A 16,632-nucleotide genomic window follows, 5' to 3' on the forward strand; every position below is an offset into this window, starting at 1 on the left:
TAGCTTTTCTATTATTTCTACACACTTCTGTCTGTTTACTTGTCTTTTTTCTCCTCTGTCTAACTATAACTTCTCTCCTTCCCTCCCCTCCCCTCCTCTCCTCTCCACTTTGCTCCTCCCCTCTCCTCTCCTCCCCTAACCTCCCCTCCCCTTTCCTCCCCTCCCCAAACCTTCCCTCTGCTCCTCTCCCCCCCAACCTCTGCTCCCCTCCCCCTCTCCTCTCCTCCCCTAACCTCTGCTCCTCCCCTCCCCTCCCCTCTGCTCCTGTCCTCCCCACCGCTCCTCCCCTAACCTCTGCTCCTCCCCTCCCCTCTGCTCCTGTCCTCCCCTAACCTCTGCCCCTCCCCTCCCCTCTGCTCCTGTCCTCCCCGCCGCTCCTCCCCTAACCTCTGCTCCTCTCCTCCCCTCCCCTCTTCTCCCCTAATCTCCACCCCGATTCTCCCCTCCCCTCTGCTCCTGTCCTCCTCCCTGCTCCTCCCCTAACCTCTGCTCCTCCCCTCCCCTCTTCTCTCCTAATCTCCACCCCGATTCTCTCCTCCCCTCTCCTCCCCTAACCTCCCCTCCACTCCTCTCCTCTCTTCTCCTCTCTGCTCTTCTCTTCTCCTCTCCTCCCATATACTCCCGTCTGCTCCTCTCCTCCCTTTTCCTCCCCTCTCCTCCCTTTTCCTCCCCTCTCCTCCCCTCTCTCCTCTCCTCCCCTAACATACCCTCTCTCCTCCCCTAACCTTCCCTCTCCTCCCATATTCTCCCGTCTGCTCCTCTCCTCCCTTTTCCTCCCCTCTCCTCCCTTTTCCTCCCCTCTCCTCCCCTCTCTCCTCTCCTCCCCTAACATCCCCTCTCTCCTCCCCCTATAGACCAGATGCAGCTGGTCAGTGACCAGGTGATGAACTATGTCTTGTATCCCTATTTCCCACACGTAGCCCCATCCTCCCCCGGTGTCGACTCCGCCTCTTTACAGCGAGCAGGCAGCCACAGCGCCGGAGGAAGCAGCCACAGCGCCGGAGGAAGCAGCCACAGCGCCGGAGGAAGTTATGGTCGTGGGGGTGCCAATAACTACACTACAGTGGGCCCAGGCTATACAGCAGAGGCCTATGCTACGGACCCCTACACTGCAGATCCCTACCGTACACTACAGTACTGCCCATCTGTAGAGTCTCCTTACAGCAAATCTGGACCAGCCATGCCACCTGAGGGCACACTGGCTAGATCACCATCTATAGACTCCATACAGAAAGACCCGAGGTAGGATCAGGCATGCACACACACATGCACACACACACACATACTCCTACACCATCCCCCACACACCTTTACACAACACCAATCACCATTTTAATCATAGTGTCTGACCTGCAAATCCCCATAGGTCTATCCTGTGGCGGTCACTGGCCTGTATTACCAGACATATTATTTCCCATGTTAATCGATCACTGTCAATCGATCACTGTCAATCAATCAGCAACATACAGAGCTGTGTGGTGGGGCTGTAGAGACTAGTAGGAGAGCAGAGAGGTTCACTCTGGATGGAGCTGACAGTCATGTGTGACAGACAGTACTAGTGTTTACACTTGACCTCTCCTTGGAGGGTATTGATTTTAAAACATAGCAGGAGACTTTATACCACAGAAGGTTGGTGGCACCTTAATTGGGGAGGACGTGCTCGTGGTAATGGCTGGAGCGGAATAGGTGGAATGGTATCAAACACATGGTTTGATGTCATTCCATTTGCTCCGTTCCGGCCATTATTATGATCCGTTCTCCCCTCAGCAGCCTCCACTGACACACGCACACACAAACACACACAAACACACGCACATAAACTGCTTACACACACGATAGACAGAGAGAGACTGAAGTAGACATTACTGTACCCGCAGAGAGACATATCTTTTCAGTCTCACTCTCTCCACCTCTCCTTCCCACTGTGCTGTGTTGCAGCCCAGCCTTCCTGGTGTGTTTCATTATTGCCCTGCACATGTCTTTCAATTAACCTGCTCCACTCCCAGTATATATATATATATATATATATATATATATATTTCAGACAGTGTTCATGTTCAAATACCTTCATTACGGAGAGAATAAGCCTGTGACTGGGCTAGCTCTCAGCAGCATCCATCAATCTGTAGAGAGAGGGAGAGAGAGGAGGGATAGTAATGGAAGGAGAGAAGACGGTGATGAAAGAGGGGCGTTGGGGACGCCGTGAGGGTTATTTAAGATACTCTTCAAAGAGGTAGGGTTTCAGACCGTTTCGAGAGATGGGCAGGGACTCCGCTGTCCTGACTTTAGGGGGAAGCTGGTTCTACCATTGGGGCGCCAGGACAGAAGAGCTTTGACTGGGCTCCCGTAGGAGTGGGAGGGCCTACAGACCAGAGGTGGCGGAACGGAGTGCTCGGGTTGGGATGTAGTGTTTGAGCCTGAAGGTAGGGAGGGGCAGTTCCTCTTGCCGCTCCATAGGCAAGCACCATGGTCTTGAAGATGATGCAAGCTTCGACTGGAAGCCAGTTGCATGTGCGGAGGAGCGGGGTGACATGGGGGAACCTAGGAAGTTTGAACACCAGGCGGACTGCTGCATTCTGGATAAGTTACAGGAGTATGATGGCACAAGTGGGGAGCCCAGCCAACAGAGTTGTGGTAGTCTAGACAGGCGATGACACGTGCCTGGATGAGGTTTTCTGTGTGAGGAAAGGTCGTACTCTACCGATGTTGGAAAACAGTGACTTGCTAAATGTACAACAGGTACAACCTTACAGTGAAATGCTTACTTACAGAATCTAACTAATAGTGCAAAGAAAAGTATGTGTGTGTGTGTAGATAAGTAAAGAAATAAAACAACAGTAAAAAGACATTTGAAAATAACAATAGCAAGGCTACATACAGACACCGGTTAGTCAGGCTTATTGAGGTAGTATGTACATGTAGATATGGTTAAAGTGACTTTGCAGAGAACGACACGCTGTTGTTGTCCAGGGTCATGTCAAGGTTCTTTGCACCCTGGGAGGGGGACGCTGTGGAGTTATCAACCATGATGGAGAGGTCTTGGAGTGGGCAGGCCTTTCCCGGGAGGAAGAGCAGCTCCGTCTTGTTGAGGTTGAGCTTGAAGTGGTGGGCCGACTTCCAAGCCGATATGTCTGCCAGGCACGCAGAGATGCGTGTCACCACCTGGGTGTCAGAAGGGGTAGGGTGAAGAGTAGTTGAGTGCCAAAGCACCCACATCAAATACATGACATTGCATGGCAGTAATAGAATACAGGACACTTAAAAATTTACAGGACATTTTTTCATGATGTAAACTGAAATGTTAAAATTTGATTGTGAAAAAGACCATTTTAGAAAAAACATTTAAGAGCTAGAGTTGTTGTACAGTCTGAAAGCAGTGGGTAGAGTGGCATTTCTCGGGGCCCATTCGGGTAGTGATACAGGACAGTTGGTGGCTGTTTCTCAGGAGCCTGGTGGTGCAGTCACCTCTTTTGGAGAGCAGGTCATGCAGTGTTCAAAGTGTGCATGTCCTTCACCAGGTGCACTGTGGTTGGACTGCTCCACCTCTGGAGATGATCCTCAAGGCCCTCCTCTGCAACCGGTCCAGTTGGGTGTATACTGTGACTAGATCTTCAGTGGGTAGGCCATTTATGGCGTTTTGAGGCCTTCCTCACTGACTGGTCCACATGTGTGTCACCACTGAGGTTGGAATCTAGATGAAAACCAAGATAGTTGGTCGTTGATACCACTGGTACTTCCTGTCCTCCGAGGATTATTGGTGCAGGTTGTGGACGTTTTCCTATTCAGTAGCATGTTGTTGGACACTTCTAGCTGCTTTGCCTCCAATCCCATGGAAGTGTCCTCCTGGATGCTGGTCTAGGACAGTCCTACATCATCAACGTACCCAGAGTCCAAAGTGTCACTGAAGACATCTTTCCGGGTGGACATGTGAAGTAGAAACTGATATGGTGAGACAACGCCACCTTGTGGCTGAATGTGCCATTCGCCATCAACCCCTGCTTTCTTCCAGTGGTAGAGCTGAGGAGCCAGGCAATTCAACTTGCACACAGTTCAATGTCAGACAGATGTTGCATGGTCTACTCAATCAAAGGCTTTGGTACAATAGTTTGTTTTTTTTGGAGTCTGTAGCTGTCAGCCAGTAGTAGTGCTTGACTTTGTGAGGTAGGCGTACTGGTTTGGGCACTCAGATAGGACTGCAAATAGTTTTTTCATGAGAGATTAGAGAGTTAGAGAGATCGGCCTTCAGTCACTCATTGTACATGGGTTTGACACTTTAGGTATGGGACACACATTGTCTTCCAGGCATCAGGAACAGTCCCCTGGCAATAGGAGGTGTTAACTATGTGTTTGATGACAGGGGCAAGATCTTCTGCTCTTTTTGTAGCCAGGCTGGAATGCTGTCCGGCCCATACATAGGCTGGGCCTGGTCAGTGCTTGCTTTATTTGGCCAATGCTGCACACAGCTCAACCTACTTAGTAGACATGGACAAGGGCAAGGTGACAAGAGGTGTGGTGTTTGTCAATGCCTCAGAAAATAAGCCATTTAAAACATCAGCCACATCATCTTCTTCAACTCCTTCAACCTGTATTCTCAACCTTTTCTTTCGTCCCAGTCCTTTGTTAATGAAGTCCCACCATTCATTGGGGGTTTTCTTCTTTAGGTCCTGGATTTCAGTTTTGTAGTAGTTTTTCTATACTTTCTTGATAAGAATTTGCACTGTGTTTCTGAATTGTCTCTATTTCATTGTGTGTGTCCCCCCATCTGGTTAGTTTCCCGTCTTTTCCTGATGGTAGCCTTTATTTTTTCAGTCATCCAGGACTTGTCCTGAGTTGTTGTTTTCTTATTTCTGATTGGCGTGCATATATCAAGTGTAGTTTGAATGCAGGAGTTGAATGGCTACACCTTTGCATCAATGCTCGCCACCTCATAAATGGCAGACCATTCAGTACTGTACATCCACCAAGGCAAAGCCTCCTTTCTGTTCTGGGTTACCAGATGGCATTTCTGCCACTGCACCTCACTTCTTCCCCCTGATGTTGCGTTTGGGGAGAACAGCAGACATTATGATCACTAGAGCAGAGAGGAGCAAGTACACTGGGGGTGTTGAAGCAATTTAATGATTTATTTATATTGATCAGATCTAGGGTGATTCCCCTTTAGTCTTGTTTCATGTCAGGGTGGGAGTTTGTCAGCATCTTGATGGGCAGGTGATTAAAGTCTTCACACAGGATGAGACCCATTTGGGGAGAGCACATCCTGATCACATCAACGGTGTTGATGAGATTAATCCACAGTGTTCTGCTGAGGTGTTTTGTCATGTGTCCATGGTGGATGTTAGAGTCCTCCCACTACCAGTTTAAACTGACCTGGGGAATGATATAGGACGGAGCTGAAGCCACACACTTTGCCTGCGTAATGTAATTCACATACATAGCAACGCCCCCTCCTCTCATCCCCCTCTGGACCGTCTTAACAGCTGATAGTCTTGTATGAAAATAAATTAATCTGGGATATATTCGTGGGTCCATTTTTCAGTGAGACATTTCTGAGTTTACTGACTGAAGAAGCAGTTCAAATTCATCCATGTTGCTTGTCAATGATCTTGAATTACAAACATGCACATTCAACGTTTTTGAGGCATTTTTGGATGTATTTGCGAAATCACATATTTCAGCTAGAACTCTGCATTCACGTGAACGATTGTGCTTCAGATGTATTTCAGGTCTGCGACCTTCGATTGTCAGTATCGATCGTCTGTCTGCCCTTATCGCCTGTTTTTCCTCTCGCCCGGTTTCTTGTTACTGAAGTTTGTCCCAGATATGCAGTGCCAGTGGAGGTGAATGTGTTTCTTAAGTCCGTAAATAATGCAATGAGTATTCCAAAACATTTGTACAATCCATCATTGTCAGAGTCACGCTTAATCTGTTAAAAGAGAAGGAAAAGTACGCAGTGCGACTGAAAACAGCTATAAAAAAACTAACATTTCAAACTTATGTTCCACTCAAGCCTGGAAGCCACACCTAAAGCTGGCAGTTAGAGGGGAGATAGAGAGAGGTAGAGCAGAATAACAGACAGAGAGAGAGAGAGAGAGAGAGCTGTCTTCATATGCAGCATTCAGAGTCAGCCTTGAGAGGGAATGACTTCACTCAGAGAGAGAAATGAGAGCGAGAGGGAGAGCTTTTAATGTCCAAGGTGATCAGAGCTATTCACAGAACACTATTCACAGAAATACAGTATGATAGAATATGAATAGCTCTTTGCTTCCACACCACTCACATTCATTGTCCTCAGTGAAGCCTGCCTGTCAGCTTGCTACTATAGTGTGTGTATGTGTGCAACCTGGCATGTCGCATTATTCTGTATGTAAATCTGAAAGACATTTAGGATGAAATGTTACATTTGGTATGGTTGCATAAAAACTAAAGGAGGGAACTTGGTGGGGATGGGTGTGCGTATAATGCAGATTTCTAGCAACCCAAAGGTTGCGAGTTCAAGTCTCATCACAACAACTTTAGCATTTTAGCTAATTAGCAAGTTTTCAACGACTTACCACTTAGCATGTTAGCTAAACCTAACCCTACACTTAACCCTTTTAACTAAGCCTTCGCCTAGCCCTAACCTTAATCCTTTAACCTAACTCCTAAACTTAACCCAAACCTTAATCCCTTAACCTAAATCCTAAACTTAACCCTAACCCCTAGCCCAGCTAACATTAGTGAACACTAACACTAACTTTAGCCACCTAGCCACCTACCTAGAATTCGTAACATATCATACGTTTGAAAATTAGTAACATATATGATTAGTTTGAGGAAACTCGGCGTATGTCATGCGTCACTACTTCACAGGAGAGCCATTATGCTGTCCCGTAGTAAAACTGCATAAGTGTTGCTCTCCACTTAATGGAGGACAGAGTTTTGAAATCAGTGGAATTAGAGTATGATAGCTAAGGAGATGGAGAAAACACCTGTCTCCGGATTACATCTTCAAACTAAGGGCAACCATGGCATCCTTGACAGAAACCATTTCAATAGAATGTTCATGATGATGTCACTGCGACAACTGTAGATGGACAGTAAATTCGCTCTGTCTATCTACTCCGATTTCAGAGCAGTCTCATCTGAGTGTGCCAGAGCGCAGAATAACTGACAAATTTACAAACGCTCAACATCCGGTCAGAAGTTTACATACACTAAGTTGACTGTGCCTTTAAACAGCTTGGAAAATTCCAGAAAATGATGTCATGGCTTTAGAAGCTTCTGATAGGCTAATTGACATCATTTGAGTCAATTGGAGGTGTACCTGTGGATGTATTTCAAGGCCGAGCTTCAAACTCAGTGCCTCTTTGCTTGACATCATGGGAAAATCAAAAGAAATCAGCCAAGACCTCAGAAAACAAATTGTAGACCTCCACAAGCCTGGTTCATCCTTGGGAGCAATTTCCAAATGCCTGAGGGTACCACGTTCATCTGTACAAACAATAACACGCAAGTATAAACACCATGGCACCACGCAGCAGTCATACCGCTCAGGAAGGAGACGCGTTCTGTCTCCTAGAGATGAACGTACTTTGGTGCGAAAAGTGCAAATCAATCCCAGAACAACAGCAAAGGACCTTGTCAATGTTCCACTGATCCAAAACTGCCATAAATAAGCCAGTCTATGGTTTGCAACTGCACATGTGGACAAAGGCCGTACTTTTGGAGAAATGTCCTCTGGTCTGATGAAACAAGAATAGAACTGTTTGGCCATAATGACCATCGTTATGTTTGGAGGAAAAAGGGGGATGCTTGCAAGTCGAAGAACACCATGCCAACCGTCAAGCACGGGGGTGGCAGCATTATGTTTTGGGGGTGCTTTGCTGCAATAGGGACTAGTGTACTTCACAAAATAGATGGCATCATGAGGTAGGAAAATTATGTGGATATATTGAAGCAACATCTCAAGACATCAGTCAGGAAGTTCAAACTTGGTCGCAAATGTGTCTTCCAAATGGACAATGACCCCAAGCATACTTCCAATGTTGTGGAAAATGGCTTAAGGACAACAAAGTCAAGGTATTGGAGTGGCCATCACAAAGCTCTGACCTCAATCCTATAGAAACATTGTGGGCAGAACTGAAAAAGCATGTGCGAGCAAGGAGACCAACAAACCTGACTCAGTTACACCAGCTCTGTCATGAGGAACGGGCCAGAATTCACCCAACTTATTGTGTGGAAGCTTGTGGAAGGTTACCTGAAACATTTGACCCAAGTTAAACAGTTTAAAGGCAATGCTGCCAAATACTAATTGAGTGTATGTAAACTTCTGACCAACTGAGAATGTGATGAAAGAAATAAAAGCTGAAATAAGTTATTCTTTTTGCTATTATTCTGACATTTCACATTCTTAAATTAAAGTGGTGATCCTAACTGGCCTAACACAGGGATGTTTTACTAGGATTAAATATCAAGAATTGTGAAAAACTGAGTTTAAATGTATTTGTCTAAGGTGTATGTAAACTTCCAACTTCAACTGTAGGTGAGACTCAGGACCATATCCAATTTAACACTGTATCCATCCAGGGTAAATATGCATGGCGATGCATATAATCTTATATAATGAATGTTTTATTAATATCATCTAATCTAATTGATGTGATGTGCTCATGTGCACTACATGGCCCAAAGTATGTGGACACCTGCTCGTCGAACATCCCCCTTTGTTGCTATAACAGCCTCCACTCTTCTGGGAAGGCTTTCCACTAGATGTTGGAACATTGCTGTGGGGACTTGCTTCCATTCAGCCACAATAACATTAGTGAGGTCGGGCACTGATGTTGGGCTATTAGGCCTGGCTCGCAGTCAACGTTCCAATTGATCCCAAAAGTGTTTAATAGCGTTGAGGTCAGGTTCCTGTGTCGGCCAGTCAAGTTCTTCCACACCGATCTCGACAAACCAATTCTGTATGGACCTCGCTTTGTGAATGAGAGCATGTGAGTGGTGCAATTGAGGACAAGTGACTTTTATGCGCTACGCACTTCAGACATCGGCCAACCCATTCTGTGAGCTTGAGTGGCCTACCACTTCACGTCTGAGCTGTTGTTGCTCCTAGAAGTTTCCACTTCACAAAAACAGCACTTCCAGTTGATCCGGGAAGCTCTAGAAGTGCAGAAATGTCATGAACTGTCTTGTTGGTAGGTGGAATCCTATGATGGTGCCACGTTAAAAGTCCTTGAGCTCTTCAGTACGGTGACCATTCTACTGGTCATGTTTGTATACAGACATTGCATGGCTGTGTGCTCAATTTTATACACCTGTCAGCAACGGGTGTGGCTGAAATAGACAAATCTACTCATTTGAAGGGGTGTCCACATACTTTTGGCCAAGCGGTGTATATCTTAGCCAGCAGCTTGTGTTAAACTCCAGACAGTGTGTGAAAGTGGTTGGCTTTGTAACACATATGCTAAGGCAGCCCTCTGGGGCTGAAGCGCTTAGCGATGTAGTGTGTGAGTGTTCCCATAGGCCTGTTAGCGTCCTAGTTAAAAGGTCAGATGCCACCATGTCGTCCCACATTACTAAACACTTCACCTAGAGGGCTACACACACACAAGGGAACGCACGCACGTACGTACACACACACATACACACACACACATTACGGGAAGTCTAAAATATTCTTTATCTTTCAACTTGAGCTGTAAAACACATATTTTAATACGCAGTCACATTCTGCTATAGCATATGCACACACACCCAAACCCACCCTGCAACCCACATGATACATTCTGCTATAGCATATGCACACACACCCAAACCCACCCTGCAACCCACATGATACATTCTGCTATAGCATATGCACACACACCCAAACCCACCCTGCAACCCACATCACACCAGACATGATACATTTGTAATAACATCATCCCTGCAGTTAGGAGGTGCTAACAAGGTTAGCTGCCATCAGAGGAAGAGAGGAGCAGTCTATGAGCTGGAGGAGAGGTGGAGAGGTGGAGGAGGTGTTTCTGAAGATGAAACGGAGGATGGAGTGAAAGGAGGAGGAGGGAGGAGAGAGAAGGAGGGAGGGTGAGGGTTTGTCTATGTACTACAAATTCTACTCTGTGGCAAGAAAAGATGCATGTACTATATGTAGTACGTGTTACATGATGTGATACGACATATCATATGTTGTAAGCTACCATCATAGCTGATATGATTTAATATGATGTATCATACTAGAGTCAGATATAATCAGTGTGCTGGCTGTTTATTGTCACTATGGGTCCCATCACTGAGACAGCCTAATAAAAGGGATCATGCTATTTATATAAGGTGTGGTTCACACTGGTCAGAGGGGTGTGTGTGTGTGTGTGTGTGTAGTTATGCGTGTGATGCTGCATTCTGATCGGCTAGCGTGAGCCTGACATTTTCCAATAAGTCAATCCAGCGACTTATTGTGTGTGTGTGTGTGTGTGTGTCGAACCAGTAGGTGATTTCTCTGGGGAATGGTACATCACATGATACACTGAGACCTGGAGGAGAGCTGTCATCATTATGCAGGAGGTTGTGTGTGTGTGTGTGTCCGTGTGTGCGTGTCGTGTACAGCGTCATATGGTTTATGTATTACTGTGTGAGAGGATCTCCTTTAAATGAAAATTGAGGCCCAATTTTGAGCTACGTGTGAGATAAGTGCCGTTTTCTATGGAGTACATTCACATCCTATATGAGATACAATATCCAGCCACTCATACCATACTGATATTGTGCAGTCCTTGTACCTAGGAGATGTTTGAGGGTGTGTCGTATGTGTTTTTTTGAGTGGACTGTAGCTATAAAGATGACCCTTTCTTCAGAGCTGCTCTTTATTGTACTGTATGTGTTATTGTATTGTGGTGTTGAGGTGAATGGATGTGGAGAGAGAAGTGGGACTGTTGTGTGAATATGACAGTGTGATATGAAATAAACCGAGGCTATTATAAGGCAGAAACTAGGGACACACGGGAGCTTCGTTAGACACTGGTGCTACTATACAACCCGTCCATGCTTTTTGTCTCTGTTATTATTCTGTTGTTTTCCCTCAGAGAAAGGGAGAGAGAGACCAGAGGGAGATAAAGGGAAGAGAGAGATGGCGAGAGAGAATGGGGAAAGAGGGAGGTAGAGAGACATGAGAGAAAGAAGAAGAAAATGAGAGAGCAGATAGAGGTCAAAACAAAGAGGAAGGAAGAAGGAGAGGAGGATAAAAAGAGTGAGATGGAGGAGGGGAAGGAGATGGAGAGGAGAGAGGGGGGTGATGAAGGAGAGGAGAGAGGGGGAGGAGATGAAGGAGAGGGAGAGGGGGGTGATGAAGGAGAGAGAGGGGGGTGATGAAGGAGAGGAGAGAGCTGGAGGAGGGGAAGGAGATGGAGAGGAGAGAGGGGGTGATGAAGGAGAGGAGAGAGGGGGGTGATGAAGGAGAGGAGAGAGGGGGGGTGATGAAGGATAGGAGAGAGCTGGAGGAGGGGAAGGAGATGGAGAGGAGAGAGGGGGGTGATGAAGGAGAGGAGAGAGCTGAAGTAGGGGAAGGAGATGGAGAGGAGAGAGGGGGTGAGGAAGGAGAGGAGAGAGGGGGAGGAGATGAAGGAGAGGAGAGAGGGGGGGTGATGAAGGAGAGGGAGAGCTGGAGTAGGGGAAGGAGATGGAGAGGAGAGAGGGGGGTGAGGAAGGAGAGGAGAGAGGGGAGGAGATGAAGGAGAGGAGAGAGGGGGGGTGATGAAGGAGAGGAGAGAGCTGGAGGAGGGGAAGGAGATGGAGAGGAGAGAGGGGGTGATGAAGGAGAGGAGAGAGGGGGTGATGAAGGAGAGGAGAGAGGGGGTGATGAAGGAGAGGAGAGAGCTGGAGGAGGGGAAGGAGATGGAGAGGAGAGGGGGGTGATGAAGGAGAGGAGAGAGCTGGAGTAGGGGAAGGAGATGGAGAGGAGAGAGGGGGTGAGGAAGGAGAGGAGAGGGGGAGGAGATGAAGGAGAGGAGAGAGGGGGGTGATGAAGGAGAGGAGAGAGCTGGAGTAGGGGAAGGAGATGGAGAGGAGAGAGGGGGTGAGGAAGGAGAGGAGAGAGGGGGAGGAGATGAAGGAGAGGAGAGAGGGGGGTGATGAAGGAGAGAGAGAGCTGGAGGAGGGGAAGGAGATGGAGAGGAGAGAGGGGGGGTGATGAAGGAGAGGAGAGAGGGGGTGATGAAGGAGAGGAGAGATGGGGGGTGATGAAGGAGAGGAGAGAGCTGGAGAGGGGAAGGAGATGGAGAGAGGGTGGGTGATGAAGGGGAGGAGAGAGGGGGTGACGAAGGAGAGGAGAGAGGGGGGGTGATGAAAGAGAAGAGAGAGGGGGAGGAGATGAAGGAGAGGAGAGAGGGGGGTGATGAAGGAAAAGAGAGAGGGGGAGGAGATGAAGGAGAGAAGAGAGGGGGAGGAGATGAAGGAGAGAAGAGAGGGGGGTGATGAAGGAGAGGAGAGAGGGGGAGGAGATGAAGGGGAGAAGATAGAGGGGGAGGAGATGAAGGAGAGGAGAGGGGGAGGAGATGGAGAAGATAGAGGGGGGAGATGAAGGAGAGAAGAGAGGGGAGGAGATAAAGGAGAGGAGAGAGGGGGAGGAGATGAAGGAGAGGAGAGAGGGGGAGGAGATGCAGGAGAGGAGAGAGGGGGAGGAGGTGAAGGAGAGAAGAGAGGGGGAGGAGATGAAGGAGAGGACAGAGGGGGAGGAGATGAAGGAGAGGAGATAGGGGGAGGAAATGAAGAAGATGAGAGAGGACACACTCTTGGCTCTCAGCACGGCCCAGGGGTAATTTCCTCTCCACATGAGAAATGCATGCTGGGATATGGAATCACCTCCGAGGGAGGGTAATGATGCATCACCAGAACCTTGGCCCGGAGGAGCTGTGTGTGTGTGTTTGTGGGGGTTTGTGGGTGTGTGTTGTGTGCTTGTGTGTTTTGTTTTGTGTGTGTGTTGTGTTTAGTGTGTGTGTATGTGTGTGTGTTGTGTTTAGTGTGTGTGTATGTGTGTGTGTTGTGTTTAGTATGTGTGTGTGTTGTGTTTAGTGTGTGTGTTGTGTTTTGTGTGTGTGTTGTGTTTATTGTGTGTGTTGTGTTTAGTGTGTGTGTTGTGTTTAGTGTGTGTGTTGTGTTTAGTGTGTGTGTTGTGTTTAGTGTGTGTGTATGTGTGTGTGTTGTGTTTGTGACTTGGCCATCTTTCCTAACTGTTGTAAGTAAGTAGCCTGTTGTGGTCATTTTTTTCTCTGAGTGGTTGCTCTCTCTCTGTGTGTGTGTGTGTGTGTGTGTGTGTGTGTGTGTGTGTGTGTGTGTGTGTGTGTGTGTGTGTGTGTGTGTGTGTGTGTGTGTGTGTGTGTGTGTGTGTGTGTGTGTGTGTGTGTGTGTGTGTGTGTGTGTGTGTGTGTGTGTGAGCGCCCTTGCATGGGTGTGTCTGCATGTGTCTACATTTTTGTGTGTATTTGCTGTGTCCTCTGTGTTAAGGAGACATTCTACTGGTTATCTTCTCTGTTATGATGATGATGCTATAGTTTACCAGGGGGCCTAGGTCTGGACTATCACTGGAGAGAGGACAGAGTCTGGAGGAGGGAGCCATGCTTGCCACATACCGTAAAATTTCAATTAAAAGCAGAGCATTAAATAGCCTCTTGTCCCTTTTAATAGCCGGTCATCGGCAAACATTTCAGCAAATAAACGCCTGTTTCAAATAAATGCCTGGTCTAAATTAATTGTTTACGAGGTTATCGTGGACACATCTCTGAAGCACGAATATCGGGGTTGTACGATAGGCAGCCTAGTCTGATCTGCGATGGATTTGTTATTAGAATATTTATACTGGTCATACTGGTCACAGTATGGCGGTCTTCTCAACATTTTATTGAGTAAAATCTGTGTGCATTAAGTAAATAGACACCTGGCTCAAATAGAAGCATGTTTCTAATAAGCGGCTGTTGTGTTGATTGATTAAAGCTAATAAACACCCAGGCTATAAAAGTTTATGGTAGTCGTAGCAAATAGGCTTTTTGAAGTGATGATGGGTGATGACAATGATACTTGTGGTGATTGTTGTGAATTTGTTGATGATGCTGAAGATGATGATGATGATGATTAGTTGAGCAGTTTGATTGACATTACTTTGTCACCAGTGTTGCTTTCTGGAGCTGAACAGAAGTGATGAGTGAAACCCTTGACTGCAGCAAGATCACTGTGAAGTGTTTTGTTTTGGTAATCATCAGTGGAAAAGGGGGAGAGGGTAGGGATATAGGAGAGAGAGAGGGGAGAGATAGAGGAGAGAGAGAGAGTGAGGAAATGGAGGAAGCCACAATTTGACAGAGACAAAACATCAGACATGAACAGAAGACAAGGACATAATTGTTGCTTTCATTGTTGAAAGGTGCTCTCTCTTCTCGCTATTCCCCTACTCTCTCTCTCGCTCCTTCTCTCTCTCGCTCCTTCTCTCTCTCTCTCTGTATTGTGTGAAGCAGCGTCAGTAGATGAAGCTGTCAGTATGTGTGTGTGCATCATGTCAATGGTGTTTACTGTAATTACTGCCTCTGGCAGCTCTTCCATTAACATCCATCACACACTCACCTAATAGATATAGTCATAAACACTGGACAGGTGCAGTGAAATGTGTTGTTTTACATGGTCATACTGTAGTCGTACGGCACCTCCTGGAGCAAATCTTACCTTGTCGGCTCTGGTATTTGTACCAGTGACCTATTGGTTACTGGCCCAATGCTCGAACCGCTAGGCTAGATTCCGCCCAAACACACACACACACACACACGTGCACACACACACACACGTGCACACATACACACACATGCACACACGCACACATGCACACAAACCTCCCACAACACCTAATCTATAGCTCAATAAGGTATCGGGTACTCAAGGTTGATATATGAATACGTATGTGTCAGCTACTTCACAAACCCTCTCCTGACATTGCCACTGTCACACATACACACATACACACACACACACACACACACACACACACGCACAAACGCACAGACACACACACACAAGCACAAACACACAGACACACACACACTTCACACATCCTATTGTGACATTGCCATCGTATTAAGGGGGATTATTGTAAAATGGCAGCTAGGCAGAATCCTATCTCCACGTGTCTCCTCTCTGCACTTGGATTAAAGGAAAATGTGCACCTGTTTATGGAAAGTTCTATATTACATTAAAAGTACTATATTGCATAGGCAGCAGACGGTAAGGTCAGGGAGTTGTATATCTTGTTTGAAGTTTGTCTTGTTTTATCAAATCAAATTCAAATCAAAATCAAATCACATTTTATTGGTCACATACACATATTTAGCAGATGTTATTGCAGGTGTAGCAAAATGCTTGTGTTCCTAGCTCCAACAGTGCAGTAATATCTAACAATTTGCAACTATAAACACAAATCTAAAAGTAAAAGAATGGAATTAAGAAATGCATAAATATTAGATTGAGCAATGTCGGAATGGCATTGACTAAAATAAGGTCGAATAGAATACAGTATATACAATGACTTACGAAAGTATTCACCCCCCTTGGCATTTTTCCTATTTTGTTGCCTTTCAACCTGGAATTAAAATAGATTTTTGGGGGGTTTGTATCATTTGATTTACACAACATGCCTAAAGTGGAAGAAACAAGCAATAAGACAAAAAAAAACGGAAAATTTGAGCTTTAACATAACTATTCAGCTTCCCCCAAAGTCAATACATTGTAGAGCCACCTTTTGCAGCAATTACAGCTGCAAGTCTCTTGGGGTATGTCACTATGAGCTTGGCACATCTAACCACTGGGATTTTTGCCCATTCTTCAAGGCAAAACTGCTCCAGCTCCTTCAAATTGAATGGGTTCCGCTGGTGTACCGCAATCTTTAATTCACACCACAGATTCTCAATTGGATTGAGGTCTGGGCTTTGACTAGGCCATTCCAAGACATTTAAATGTTTCCCCTTAATTAAACCACTTGAGTGTTGCTTTAGCAGTATCTTTAAGGTCATTGTCATGCTTGAAGGTGAACCTCCGTCCAGTCTCAAATCTCTGGAAGACTGAAACAGGTTTCCATCAAGAATTTTCTTGTATTTAGCGCCATCCATCATTCCTTCAATTCTGACCAGTTTCCCAAAAACATCTCCACAGTATGATTCTGCCACTACCATGCTTCACTGTGGGGATAGGGTCCTCGGGGTGATGTGAGGTGTTGGGTTTGTGCCAGACATAGCGTTTTCCTTGATGGCCAAAAATATCAATTTTAGTCTAATCTGACCGGAGTACCTTCTTCCATATGTTTGGGGAGTCTTCCACGTGCCCTTTGGCAAACACCAAACCTGTCTGCTTCTTTTTCTGGCCACTCTTCCATAAAGCCCAGCTCTGTGGAGTGTATGACTACAAAGTGGTCCTATGGACAGATACTCCAATCTTCGCTGTTGAGCTTCGCAGCTCCTTCAGGGATATCTTTGGTCTCTTTGTTGCCTCACAGATTAATGCCCTCCTTGCCTGGTCTGTGAGTTTTGGTGGGCGGCCCTCTGTTGGCAGGTTTGTTGTGGTGCCGTATTCTTTAAATGTATACATTTAATAATGTGTTTAATGGTGCTCCGTGGGATGTTCAAAGTT

General features: G+C 46.4%; 1 protein-coding gene across 1 annotated transcript in view; it reads left to right on the forward strand.

Moving 5' to 3' along the window:
- Window positions 1–16,632, forward strand: part of LOC135522735 (catenin delta-2-like) — a 401,912-nt gene that overhangs the window by 222,176 nt on the left and 163,104 nt on the right. Inside the window, exon 12 of the mRNA XM_064949274.1 lies at window positions 921–1,242. Within this exon, the coding sequence (XP_064805346.1) occupies window positions 921–1,242 (322 nt within the window). The remainder of the gene's footprint in view (window positions 1–920; window positions 1,243–16,632) is intronic.

This window comes from Oncorhynchus masou, chromosome 30, assembly GCF_036934945.1.
Source record: "Oncorhynchus masou masou isolate Uvic2021 chromosome 30, UVic_Omas_1.1, whole genome shotgun sequence".
NCBI lineage: Eukaryota > Metazoa > Chordata > Actinopteri > Salmoniformes > Salmonidae > Oncorhynchus > Oncorhynchus masou.